The sequence below is a fragment of the Crocodylus porosus genome, unplaced genomic scaffold, assembly GCF_001723895.1.
Source record: "Crocodylus porosus isolate Cpor-Errol unplaced genomic scaffold, CroPor_comp1, whole genome shotgun sequence".
NCBI classification, from domain to species: Eukaryota; Metazoa; Chordata; order Crocodylia; family Crocodylidae; genus Crocodylus; species Crocodylus porosus.
Window position 1 is genome coordinate 6,100,226 of NW_017728907.1, and position 14,012 is coordinate 6,114,237.

General features: G+C 45.4%; 1 protein-coding gene across 1 annotated transcript in view; it reads right to left on the bottom strand.

Annotated features, from left to right (window-relative positions):
- The window catches only part of CRB1 (crumbs 1, cell polarity complex component), a 132,247-nt gene that overhangs the window by 87,038 nt on the left and 31,197 nt on the right, over window positions 1-14,012 (bottom strand). The window contains exon 3 of the mRNA XM_019530568.1: window positions 5,254-5,436. Coding sequence (XP_019386113.1) covers window positions 5,254-5,436 — 183 coding nt within the window. The remainder of the gene's footprint in view (window positions 1-5,253; window positions 5,437-14,012) is intronic.

Here is a 14,012-nt window from a genome sequence, read left to right on the forward strand (position 1 = left end):
CCGATGCAGTGGTGGTGGGGGGAGGAGCGGGTCTGGCCTGACACAGCTGGGGGGGGGAGGGGAGGAGTGGGCCTCCTCCCCCCCTCCATCCCAGGCCCAATCCTCCCCAACCCCCCTCCCCCACATCAGCCCTGAGCCCACTCCTCCCACCACCACTGTCATGGCAGGCCAGCTTCTCCTCACCCTCAGGCCCAGTCCTCCCCTGCACCCACATTGGGCTGGGGCCTGCTCTTTCCCTCCCCCTGCTGCCATGGTGGGGAAGGAGGGAGCAGGCCTGGACCCCAAGCAGCAGGAGGGAAGGGGGGGAGTGGCCCCAGATGGGGGCAGTGGCATGGGGCTCCATCCCTACCAGCTCCCCCTACCCCCACCCATCATTCTTGATGGGCAAATGGCTAGTTAATGCATAATGCCATAACTGTACATTGGTAGTGCTGAAGTCATATTGTTGCTGTGATGGTGTAGGGAATATGATAGAGGCAAGAATTCTTGTGGGTGATATCTTTTACTGGACCAACTGCATAGTTGTGATAGACATAGACAAGTTTCTGGGTATCACAGTACCTTTCCTCAGGTCTCCTTGGCCTCTGAGTTGGTCTGCAACTGTGACTGCAAAGTCAAATGGATCTGAGTCAGGGTACTGAGATACCCAAAAACTTATCTATATCTATCACAGCCATGCAATTGGTCCAAAAATAGGAAATAAGCTTCATTTTTGTAGAGGGAGCTGGAGCTGGAAATCTGTTCTTGGGTGCATGAGAGTGTCTTTGTGAATTGTTCTAAGTTGCTCTTTGATGTGTGGACCAGGCAGGATTCCTTCCCTGGAGGTTTCAGATGACAAGCAGGGAGGTTAGAAAACTTCCTTGCTGTTCTGCAATGAAGTTCATAATCCAAAAAAATTATCTTTTTCTGCAGGAATCCTACCTGATCCACACTTCAAAGGGCAACATAGAACAACTCACAAAGACACTCTCATGGACCCAGAGGGACAGCTTTCTATCTCCAGCTCCCTCTGTGCAAAAGTGAAGTTTATTTCCTACCTATGGGGACTTTTTACCATCTTTAATTTTCCCAGAGCCTGGTGAATGGCTTTTGTGCTCAAAAGCTTGCAGAAAAAGATAATTTTTGTGATTTCCTAGTTGGTCTAATAAAAGGTATCATTTCTGAACCAAGAGTTCTAGATTTTTGCATTTCTTTTTGTCTCAGACCAACACGGCTATGAAGGAAAAATCATGAGACAAACTTAAAAATCAAGAGATTTGGTATGTAAATCATGACAGGCTACTTTTTAACTGTGTGCGTGTGTGTGAGATAGTAGTTATTTGTGAAGTTGTGGGGGGCTGTGGGTGGGTGTGTGTATGGATTTTGGAGACTCGGGAGGGGGCCCCTGCATACCCTGGCAGGATGTGGGGTAAAATGTGTATTTTTAAAAAAAGTCAAAGAAGAGTCTTCATGACCACTAAACTAAAACATCATTCCTTTTGTGTTATACGTTTATGGTGATCCCATGCATCTGAGTAATTTTTTTAAGGCAGTTGTTTTATTCAGTGTTGTGTGTGGCAAAACTGAGTAGTTAATTTTGACATTGTGTGTTGTGCTTGATTTATTAATACACCGTATAAACATTTAACAGATCTATTTATTAATGCTTTTTGATACATTTGTGTTTAAAATGGGTGTGGGGGTCCTTCAGTTTTCTGTTTTCCCAGGGCCCAATGAATCTTAATCCCCTCTGGCTGCTGCTAGTTGTCCCTGGGGAATGCCTGTGTCACGCACTCTCTGGCGAGCAGCAGGTTACCCTGGGTGGGATAGGAGAGGCCGAGGCCAGCACTGGGCTGGCCCCCGTAGCCTTACCTGGGGGGTTGGAGGCCTCCTGGGGCTACAGCAATGGCAATCCTGCCACTCAGAGCCTTGCCAGCAGCCAGATTGTGGCTCTGGCTGGCAAGGCCCTGGTTTTGAATGGTGTATGCTGCCCCCTGGATATCCAGGTGTCAAAAAACCCCCTGTGCTACTCCCTTGCAATGCAGAGAACAGCTGAATGTGCAGTACATTTTTGGCACCAGATACTACATGGCCGCTCTCGTCTGGATGCGGCCAATGAGTACTATCTCGCTTGTAAATATATTTATCAGTGCAAGTAAAGATAGTGCATTATGAGTTAAAGTACAAGGCCTGGACACATAACAAGTTAGTGCTGATGTCATTTACATAAGTTTTGTACAAATAAATCACACCATGATTTGGGGTGGGCAGACAATCAGTTATCTTGGGAAGCTGCAATATTAAGTCCTATTTCAGTGTCTTGTTACTAAGGTGTGGGAAATAGCCTATTTGCATTGAGCAAGCAGCTACTCTAGAATAACTGTGGACACATCATAAACCCTGGTATCACTTGCATTCATATAGTTTTACTGCTGTTTCTTATTTCTTGGGGTAACTACAATGGTGGTACAAACAGAAGTGCAGTTCCCCGCTGTAACTCAAAATGCTTTGCAGGAAGTGTTCTGAGTTGCAACGATCCCCTGGAACAAACAGAAGTTCACTGTTGGTTCCAGGGGGTAGGGGAATTCAGCTGCTGGCTGCCAGCCTGCAGCCTGTTTCCCCCATCAATGACCCCTCCTCCCTCCTATCCTATCAGAATGGAAGTGGGGAAAGGGAACAGAGGGAGCTCATTCTAGGGGTTCCCCAGCCAGTGCTGGTGGGTGGGGTGGCTCTAGCATGCCTGCCTTACCTTCTAATGGGGGCTGAAAAAACCCCAGACCAAATTCTCTCTGCTCCTTTCCCCCTCTCTCATTCTGAAAACAGTGACAGGCCTGGAAGTGGTGCAGACACATGTTACAGAAGACGTTCTGTTTTGAAGCATCTTCATCTGAACCCTCAGATTTTCACTTGATTGGCCATTTCTGAAGTGGTCTGCAGGCATGCACTTCTGTTTGGTCACAGCTATAGACTGCTCTCTGTGGCTAGATTGGCCAGAAATTAGCACTTCTGTCTGTGCCCTGGAGCAATTTATAATTGATTCTAATAGTTAAACTGGTTTAGGGCTCAACATTGTGCGTTTACTCCTTGTATATACCACTATAAAGCCATTAAGAAATGTGTGTCCAGGCCCTAAATAAATAAAACAAAACACATAAAGGTCATGGCTGAGTAAGGAGAGGAAGAGGAGGGATGTGAGTTAAAACAAGGAAACACAAGTTGAGTCATATGATAGAGCATAGGACTTTTAAAAAGTAGTGCAATAGGGGAAGAATAGGGAGCAAGGATTGCAAGTCAGTTATGAAAAGCAAGGGAAAGAAGTGAAATTTTAAGAGACTTGGGATAATAGTGTGGGTGCTTGATGCAAGGGAAGAGGAATACCATTAGCATACAGGGAAGCTTCATGTTCAGGGATCCTGGTTTTCTCTGATTTAAAAAAACCCACAATTTTCAGTTAAAAAAAAGGAACTTCAAATCCACATTTTTCCATGATTTAAATGAAACACCAGTAACATATAGATGTATATATAGTGGTGTTTCATTCTAATTATGGAAAAATGTGGATTTAGAGTTACCTTTTTTTTACCCCAAATTGGGGATTTTTTTTAACAAGAGAAAACCAGGATCCCATCTGAGAGAACACAAAGTGCAAAGGCATTGTTTGGTAACTGGATAGGGTGGAACAGTTAAAGAGAAATGATGGAAAAGAAGTATACAGAATCTCATGATTGCCCTGTGGAAACACTCATCCAGAAGCCCAAGATAGAAAGAAAGGTAGTAGAAAAAAATATTTTCTGTACCTGGTAAGTCATAGAGGTTACTACCACTGGGGTATGGAAAATTTTATAAACCTCAGGAGATGAATGGAAGGAGAAATTGACAACTAGTAAAATCCATCCCTTTTATTAAAAAAAAACAAACCCTCAGTTTTTTCTCAGGGGAAATAGAAGAATTGAGTTAACAGGGTCAGACTGTAGAACAGATCCATAGCTTTATAATGCTGGGTTGGCTTTTTAAAAGACTAACATGCTAATTTAACACAAATCTCAAGACATTTAACTTTCTTTTACAAGATTATCACTAACACTGATAGATTTTTATGCTACTGACTTATGGTTTCCTTTCGTACTACTTTTCATTTAAAAACCTGAGTATAACCAGTGCATAGCCTGTCAGATTTATTAACAGAGCTGCATTTGTCCTGCTGTTAAGGGGTGTTTCCCTTGGTGCCTAGGTATCACTATATTGACTACATTAGAAGCCTTGAGACAGAGACTGAAAACTTGGAATGTAGATTTTTACTTTGTCTGATTTACAAAAATGCATCATAATTGCTCTCGTTATTTATAGATTATCGGAAGTATGCATAGTGAAACTGGAACACAGGAGAAAAGATGATGCTTGAAAAGTGTTTGCAGTGTCCTCCAAGTAAATGTGACAGTGTGTGAAAGGACATGACATGACATGACATGACATGACACTTTTCTCTCTCTTGCAACATGAATTAGTTTCTTTTAACACAGTGGGTTTGTCTCCACAAGATGCTTTGAGCACAGTAGACTAATTCTACTGCACATTAGCAAAACCTGTGCTAAGGCACTAATGCGCAGTAAATTAGTCTACTGTGCATTAGCATCACCCAAAAAAGCATGCACTAGTGCCAATACACAGTAGCACCAATTACAAGGCATTAAAGTAGTGTGCCATAATTATGATGCATTAATGAATGTGTAGACATGCCCAGTTTGTAATTAATTTGTGAAACTCATGGCCATCAGACTTTTTAGAGGCTGACAATTTCAACAAGCTCAAAAGGGGATTGGACAGATTCATGCAGGATAAAACCATCAGTGAATTAATTAGTGAATATTAAATATGATTGTTAGGGGGAAACAAATGGAAAAGGGACAAGAGACAATCTGGATAGGCCCAGCATACATACTCTTCTTCTTAGCATCCTCTGCCACTGAGAGATATAGGATACTGGGCACTGCTGTGGCCTGATGCAGGATGTCATCTCATGTGTTCCTGCTGTTTAGATAGCATGCTTAGAGATTGTTGGTAACATGCTAACCTTGCAACTTGTGAAGCAATGCTCTTTCATTTTTATCAGTATGTCATAAGTGTTTTTGTTAAAATATATTTACTGTGACCAGCAGGGGGACCCTTTGCACTATGACATATTTAACATGTCAGTACATTCAAATGATTCGTTTACATTGGATCCAGTGAACCCTGTCATATATTATGTCCTCAGTTTTTACAAAGAGAGCTTACCTGTAAAACCTGCTTTACAGCTACACACGTAGCCTGATGCTCTGTGGTAGCTGAACTTGGGTGGCAGCTCTGGAATAGCTCCATACCAGCTTACCCAGGACCGCTCCACACATTCACTTTCATAGAGGCAAGGATTACTGCTGCATTCATTTATATCATTTTCACAGTGGGAACCGGCATATCCTGCAGAACAGCAATCAAAAGGAAGTGTTTAACTCAGTCTTGTAAAACTTATGAGTTTCCCAGGATATAGAAACTGCTGTAAGGCAAGAACGGAAGTTTTGATTTGAATAACATAACCCATATTATTCAGCCTTTAATTTCTCATAATTCTTCAACAAGAATGTGTTGCTGTCAAACAATATGTGTGATTAGTAAGACCAAGATTAACCTGAATCAAAATTCTAGATTTGAAAATATTAAACTCTTCAGAACTATGGATATACTTGGATCCAAACATTATAGTGTGCAACACTGGAGCCTGGGACTTGAACGCTTAACTTTTTGGGGGTTCAAAATATTAAGTAAAAATTCTATTTTTTGCTTTTTTGACAATTTTTCTTATTAACTACATCTTTGGGTGCAGAATTCTACAGAAAATGGGGATAGCATTAGAACACTCCCATTACTATTCCAGCCTTTTCCCAGTTTTTAATGTTTCTTTATATGTATGCTTGCTCAGTTAGAAGTTGTTGTACGCAAGGGTCTTTTGGGGAAATAGCTGATCTTTTGCAGTTGCTGTCATTTTATTCCTGATAATAATGTTATTGTTGGTCCAGTTTTTCAAGTACATCATTTACACCTTAGTAAGAAGTGTGTAGTAGATGCAGCTCCCCACAAAAAAACCCTTGGAGTTGCCAAGCTGAAAAGGAAAGAGAAAAAAGACCCCTCACCTTTATACCTGAGTTATAGTTCAATTATTCAGAAAACAAGCAGGCATACAAAAGAAGAAGGGTGGTGATTAATGCACAGGCCTGGGAATCAGGATGCATAGATTCTCTTCATGGCTTAGCTGCAGGCTTCCTGTGTGACCACAGACAAGTCACTTAAATTCTAACTGCAAGTCTTTTTGTGTGAAAGATGGGGATAACAGCGCTTCTTATTCACAGTGTCAACTAAATACTTTACTACTCATGAAGAGTTTTTAGGTCCTTGAGTAGAAAGGAGTTCAGAAGTGTAGACTTCGTATTTCCAAAACTTCTGAATACCAAGAATTCTGTATTATGAATAGCTTAATATCTGTGCTCCAACTAGGCTGTGACAAGCGGGATAAGAATCTACTAATGTGTGGAGTACTGCACCGAGGAACAGTGCCAGCATCCCGGTTAGAGATGCAGCTGAATATGAAGTCATTCTTCAATTTAGCAGGACATGATCCTTTGAATAAGTACAGGAATCTGAAACTGTAACCTGTCTCTATCTCAGCATAGAAGATCCTACCCTCAGGGGTCTCTAGGGAGTTTGGTTTCCAAAATTCACTTCTTGCTCAATTTTATTTTTAGTTTAAGCATTCAACATTTCACATGGAAGCCCCAGGGTTTTCATTTCAATCAAGAAGTCACATTTATGAAGACTAAGGAACTGACAGCAGCAGCAGCAAGAGCAGTCCCCATGTCACATGGACTGAGGGATTAAGCACACAACCACGAAGCAGACCCTGAACTGTAGTTCCCACTTGCCACTGACTTGACTTTATAACACTGAAACTTGCACATAGGGAAAAGGCTGTTATACCTGTTCTTTTCTTCTACACATAAGAACAGATTCTCAGCAGGGGGTAAGTAATTAAGTGTGGACCTGGCTAATAATGGGAAGTGACGCCTTTCCAACACTGCTTGCATAAAATATTTTAAGATTAGGTAGGTAGATGTTGTCTTCATATCAGTGGAAGGGTGGGAAAATTTCTGCTCTAAAGGAAAAGAGCATACTTGTAAGGGAATACAGGGCTTACCTGGCCAACAGTGGCATGTGTAATTGTCAGTGTCATCTTCACAGGTGGCATTGTTATGGCATGGTTGTGACCAGCATAATGGAATTAAGGTCTCACAGTGTAGGCCCATGAATCCTGTACTGGTACAATTACAGCTGTACCTACAACAGAGTACCAACGTTTACTCTAACTAGCAGTCAGATGACTAATAGCAATCTTTTCTTTAAAATAGAAATGATTTCTGTAGCACTTGATCTGAAACCATACATTCGCAGTGTTCATGCAGGGTTGTGTTTCCTTCTGTATTGTTACTGACACTGCTGGAAATGAAAAAAAGCTGTTGTTATTTAAAAGCATAGTCCCTTGCAAGTCTAACTGATGAATGTTTTATGCTCTCAGTAGAGATTGTTTTCCCAGCTCTTATGCGAATGATTTTCTGGTTAAAACATTGGACCCACTACTCAGGAGCCCCGGGTTCAATTGCTGGGCCAACCATGGACTTTCTGTGTAACCTTGGAGGATCACTGAATCTCCTGTGTATCAATTTCCCAACTGTAAAATGGAAATAATGATAATCCCTTTCTAATATCCTGTACTTACCTGCTATAGTGAAGCTGCAAGTCTTCAGGGCAAAGACTATTTCTTACAATGTGCAAAAATAATGGCTTCCACAAGCTCTAATTTGAGATGGGAGCTTCTACATGCTATTGTAATGGAAATAATAATTGGCCTTGCAGAAAGAATTCAGTTGTTGAAAAGTGTTTGGGCTGATCCCAAACTATTTGTGAACTTGAACTGAATTGGTGAATACCTTGGACCAAACCAATGCAAGGAATACATTTTAGAAATGTCAAAAATCTTGTTTTGTCATTTTTAGAATAAATTTGACCTGAAATATATATATATATAAAATTTAGTTTAGTTGCCAAATGGAAAAATTAAATTATTTTCATAGCCTCAATACTATCAACAACAAGAAGAAAACAGCTCTTTATATTGAAAGTGATGGTACTATTTTAAATTTTAAAATAAAGTAGCTTGCATAAGAACATTTGAACATGTGTAGGAGCAAACTATGTGCAGGTAGTCTGATTTTTAATACAGTGTGATGATTCCAGAAATGCTAAATGCATCACAGTACACATACCACCTTGTAATCACATTGTGATATGTCATGTCTCCTATGCTCATGGCATGATATAATTAAATATCTAATACCAGACGTCATACAAAGAGACAAGCCTTTTCAAAGTTGCTGAATTATCATATACTTGTTGGGATGATCTTTTTTCTAATAAGAAAGAATTACTGAATGTCATCAGCAAGGTTAATTAATCTATTATAGTAGATTTCCTTCATTTTCAAAAACTGCATTGTCTGTTATGCAGTTAAAAGCATAGCATTCTTCCTGAACATAATCCTAGATGAAGGAGATCAATTTGTTTTGTGATTTCATGGTTTTAATGGCTTCTTAATTGGTGTAAACAGTTGAAAAATAAGAATAAGAAAACAACAGAGCAGAATGAACTGTTCTAAGGTATTGTTTGTAATCATAACTGAAAAAAAAATTCAGGGGCAAATGTTATTACAGTGCATGCAATATCACTACAATCAACTGATTCAATTACCCATTGGAGTTAGACAAAGGATGAATTTGGTTTAATCATTTTAACTCTGGAAAGTAAAATGGGGTGAGGGGAACTTCTTAGATAAACGAAATAATTTTTACTTTAAGAAAATCAATTAAATAATTTTAATGCTGGCAAAAACTCTGAGAAATTCCCCAATTAGAAAATAATTTTCTTGAAGATTAATAGTTGGAGACGGGGGTTGTGTTCCTTTTGATCCAGAAATGGAGGCAGAGCGATGAATTTCTATTTTCATTGCTTCAGTTATAAAATCTGCATATGCCTCCATTTCTCATGTACATTCAGGTGTTACGTGTTGCAGTAATCCCCTGAGGGTCATGAAGAGTATTACTGCAAGACAAGCTGTGAAAAGGGATTTAGTTTGCATAAGTAATCATGGGTGATTAGGGCATGTAGAGACCTAGTGATCTAACTACCCATATTTGCTAGTGTGGAGGACTGCGCTTTCTCAGTGTACAGTTCCAAGTGGTCCAGAAAATATATGAGAAGCAAAGAGGATTTTTTTGGCAAAATCTTTAACTGAACAAGCTATATAGTTGGGAAAGATGATAGATATGCTTTCAGGCACAACGGCCACATCCAGATACAACAGCTACATCCAGATGAGCATAGACGTTTGGTTCCCTGGGGACACATAGCAGTGGCACACCTTGTGCTGCTGCTGCTTGTCCCTGGGGAATGACTGTGCCACGTGTACTCTGGCACATCGCAGGTTACCTTGGTCAGGTAGGGGAGGCTGGAGCCAGTAACTGTGCTGGCTCCAGCAGCCTTACCTGGGATCCTGGGGCAGAGGAAGTAGCAGCCTTCATGCTCCGGCAGCTGTGAGTCTAGCCGGCAGCTGGAATTACAGGTTTCCCTCGATTTATGCTGTACATGTGTTCCCGGAGAATGGCACATAAATTGAATTGCATAAAGCCAACCCACTTTATAAAGTAACAAATAGGGATAGGTTTCCATGGTGGTGAGGGAGGGAAGGAGTGAGGCTGGGACTCGGGAAGGGATAGTGAGGAGGGGTGCAGCTCCTGGGGCTGCACAAGGGAGCAAAGCAGAGAGAGCAGTGGCACTCACCCCAGTGGCCAGCCCCAAGCGCTGGGACGAGACCAGTGCCACTGTTGACCGCAGCCCGTAGCAGCAGCCTCCTGTTGTCCCATGTGCAGATCCAGGGGCATGTGCCACCCAGGAAGAGATTGACACAGCCCCCCAGCTCACAGCCCTCCCAGGGTACACAGAGCAGCACGAGGCATGCCTGCCCACACCCACTGACAGGTGAGTGGGGCTCTGGCCCCATGGCCCTTTGCCTTGCCTCTACAGACTTACCTGCCTGGGCAGGGGTGCCTGTGCCAATCACATAAGAGTGAATTTACCTCACATATAATGAATTATGGGTCTAAAAAATGCTCATTGCATAAGAGCGAATTCACTTATACAGAACCCGCAAAAATCAAAGGAAACCTGTAATTAACAAAACAGAAGTTCAGTTCAAAATGGCTGAAACTAGTTTAAGTTAAACCTGGTTGACTTTAGTATCAGACTTAACTGATTTGGGTCAAACTGGTTTATGAAACTTCTGTCCCAGACCCCTTCCTGGTTCAAGTTAAATCACGTCCCCACAACATGCTTTGTGGCCCTGGGCTGGGCTGTCTGCTTCAGCAGAGAAGGGTTGGAGGGTCGGGGGGGAAGGGGGGGAAGGCAGGTACAGGCCCTGCAGGCAAAATCCAGCTGGGGTCTGGGGCTAGGGAGGGGGGTTAACCCCCTCCCTTTCCCCAGTTAAACTCCACTTTCCTTGAGTATAGAACTGCCCTGTCCTGCCCTGCTAAACTTACTGCTGGCTGTGATTGTGGACTACAAATCCCAGAGGCTCCTGGAAGCAAGAAAAGGAAGTGTAAAGCAACCCTAGCGTCCCAGCTCTGGTGCGAGATGTGCGGGTGTAAGCCCGCTGCGCCCCCATGAGCCAAGGGACCCTGGCAATGACCCCAGGACCCCTGACAAGCCCCGGCCTGCTGGCAGCTAAGCAGGGGCCCGTAGATGGAGGGATCTAGCCAGCTGGGAGTGGGCTGAGTGGGCTAAGTGGACCGAGGAGGGTCATGCCCTGCCTGGCTCCTACTTCGCCCAGCCCTCCAGGGAGCCATGCAACCCCCCTGCAGGCATGCTTACCAGGTTAGGGGGAAGTCACCCACCTGTTCCTTCCCTCGGTGGAGGAGAGGGACCTCCCTTAGCCCCCCAAAAGCACTGAGGTGCCAGCCAGTCCTTCTGCTCATGCGTGCAGTTTAAAAAGGGCCCAGCAGCAGCATAGGCTTCACTAGCATCCTGGCTGCAGTGTGAGACACACAGGTGTAAGCTCGCTATGCCCCTGTGCGCCCAGGGACCCCAGCTGCAACCCCAGGACCCCTGACAAGCCCCTGCCTGCCGGCAGCTTAGCAGGAGCCCATGGAGGGAGGGATCTAACCAGCTGGGAGCGGGCTAAGTGGACCGAGGAGGGTCATGCCCCCCCGGCTCCTACTTCACCCAACCCCCCAGGGAGCCGCGTGAACAGGCCACACAAACAGGTGCTCTCTTGAGCCTGGCGTGTGAGTTAGTGTGGGAGTTCATGCAGGAGGGTGAGCAGGAGGGCCCAAGGCCCTGCCTGTGAGCCCCCCAGAGTAAGCAGTCCCAGCCATAGCCAGCCCACCAGCGACATGACACGGATGGGCAGACGCCGCACCTCGAGGGTCCCCTCAGGGTCTGCGCCCCCCTCCCCCCCAGCACCTCAGAGACAGCCACCCAGATGGAGCCCAAGGTTCCAGGCTTCACACAGACAGAGCCTTTGGCTCTTGGCTGCGGGGGCTGCCTGTCCCTTTTTCAGGCTCTGGGGCCCAGGAGCATGGCCACCTCCCCTTATGGTGTCTGTTCCCTTACTGGGGGTCTCTGGCACTCCAGCTACAGGAGCTCCCGGCCACAGTTCAGAGACTGTGTGCCATCAGGGACTGTGAGCAGGAGATTTCATAGATTTCATAGACATTAGGGATGGAAGGGACCTCGGGAGATCATCGAGTCCAGCCCCCTGCCCAAAGGGCAGGAAGTCAGCTGGGGTCATAGGATCCCAGCAAGATAAGCATCCAATTTACTCTTGAAGGTGTTCAATGTAGGCGCTTGAACCACCTCCGCTGGCAGACTGTTCCAGACCTTGGGGGCTCGGACAGTAAAGAAATTCTTCCTTATGTCCAGCCTGAAACGGTCTTGCAGGAGTTTGTGACCGTTCGACCTCGTCATCCCATCGGCCGCTCTGGTGAACAGATGTTCCCCCAGATCCTGGTGGTCACCCCTGATAAACTTATAGGTGGCCATCAGATCACCCCTGACCTGTGCTTTTCCAGGCTAAAGAGTCCCATGGCTCTCAGCCTGTCATCGTAAGATCTGTTTTCCTGACCTCTGATCATGCGCGTGGCTCTCCTCTGGACTCTCTCAAGCTTCTCCACATCCTTTTTGAATTGTGGAGCCCAAAACTGGATGCAGTACTCCAGCTGCGGCCTCACTAAGGCCGAGTACAAGGGGAGAATGACGTCCCGGGATTTGCTCGAGATAAACTCCTACTACCAGTCCCTTCTCTCCTGGGAGGCAGAGGGTAGACCACAGTCTCCCTCCAGGATAAGGGAAGACTCGGGGACGTCCCCTTCTGTCCAACCATGGGGTTGGACCAAGGTAGTCAAGGGCCCCAGGGCCTGCCACACCAAGGCTCCTGCCCTGCTGAAGCTTTGCAACAAGTATGAGCCTCTTGCAGTCCCAGCAGAGCCTGCTGAGTTGCCAGCTCCTGCAGGCAACACAGAGGACACTGTAGCTACCATCTCCACTCTCCTCAAGACCAAACACAAAGTGTTTGTCATGGGAGATTCCATCCTGAGGGGGACTGAGGGGGCAATCTGCCACCCCGACCCCTTACCTCAGGAAGTTTGCTGCTTCCCAGGGGCCCGCATCTGTGACATTGTGGACAAGATCCCTGAGCTCCTCCAGCCCACAGACCGTTATCCCATGCTCCTCATCCATGTAGGCACCAATGACATGGCTCAGAGTGCTCCTAGCTGGGTCATGAGGCGCTTCAGGGATTTGGGTGCAGGGCTAAAGGGTCTGGGGGCACAGGTGGTGTTTTCTTTGATCCTCCCAGGCTATAGGCTGAGGAGGGAGAGGAGGATCCACATAGTCAACCAAAGACTGAGACGCTGGTGTCATCAGGAAGGCTTTGGCTTCCATGACCACAGTCCACTCTTTGGACAGAGAGGCAGTGAGCTGTTGAGAAGGGATGGCCTCCACCTCTCTCCGCTGGGAAGGAGGCTCTTCTCAGCTAGACTGGCTGACCTGCTTCACTGGGCTTTAAATTGAGCCTGCATGGGGATGGGGGGACTACTGCCGCTGTCTATACACAAATGCCAGGAGCCTGGGGAATAAACAGGAGGAACTTGTTTTCCTAAATGCAAATAACTACGATATCATTGGGATGACACCAGAGACCTGGTGGGACTCCACCCATGACTGGACCATGACTGGACCGTGGGTATAGATGGCTATACCCTGTACAGGAGGGATCGAGTGGACAAAAGGGGTGGGGGCATAGCCCTCTATGTCAAGGAAAGCTACGTGTCCCTGCAAGCTGACACTGGCACCCATGGTGGATGACTTGAGACCCTCTGGGTTAAAATCCATGGGGAACACAGTGCAGGGGATACAATGGTGGGGGTCTACTACAGACCCCCTACCCAGAGTCAAGACCTTGACCAGGAGTTTACCAGAGAATTGGCTGAGGCCACACAATCCTGGTGAATGGTTGTCATGGGAGAATTTAACTGCCCAGATATCTCATGGGAGGAGTGCTTGGCCAAATCTGAGCGGTCACAAAGCTTTCTCTCATGTATGGATGACCTCTATCTGATGCAGGAAGTCTAGGGCCAACAAGAGGTAAAGCACTGCTTGACCTTGTACTGGCAACCAGGGATGACTTAACTGGCAACCTAACAATCGAAGGGAAGCTCGGTGACAGTGACCATGAACTGATCACCTTCACCATTTACCATAAAGCTGGCAAGTCAGTCAGTTGTACAGAAGTCCTTGACTTCAGGAAAGCTGACTTTTACAAGCTAAGGAGGCTTGTCAGAGAGGCCCTAAAAGGCCACAACCCAATGGAGAGGGGAGTTCAGGATGCGTGGATGCAC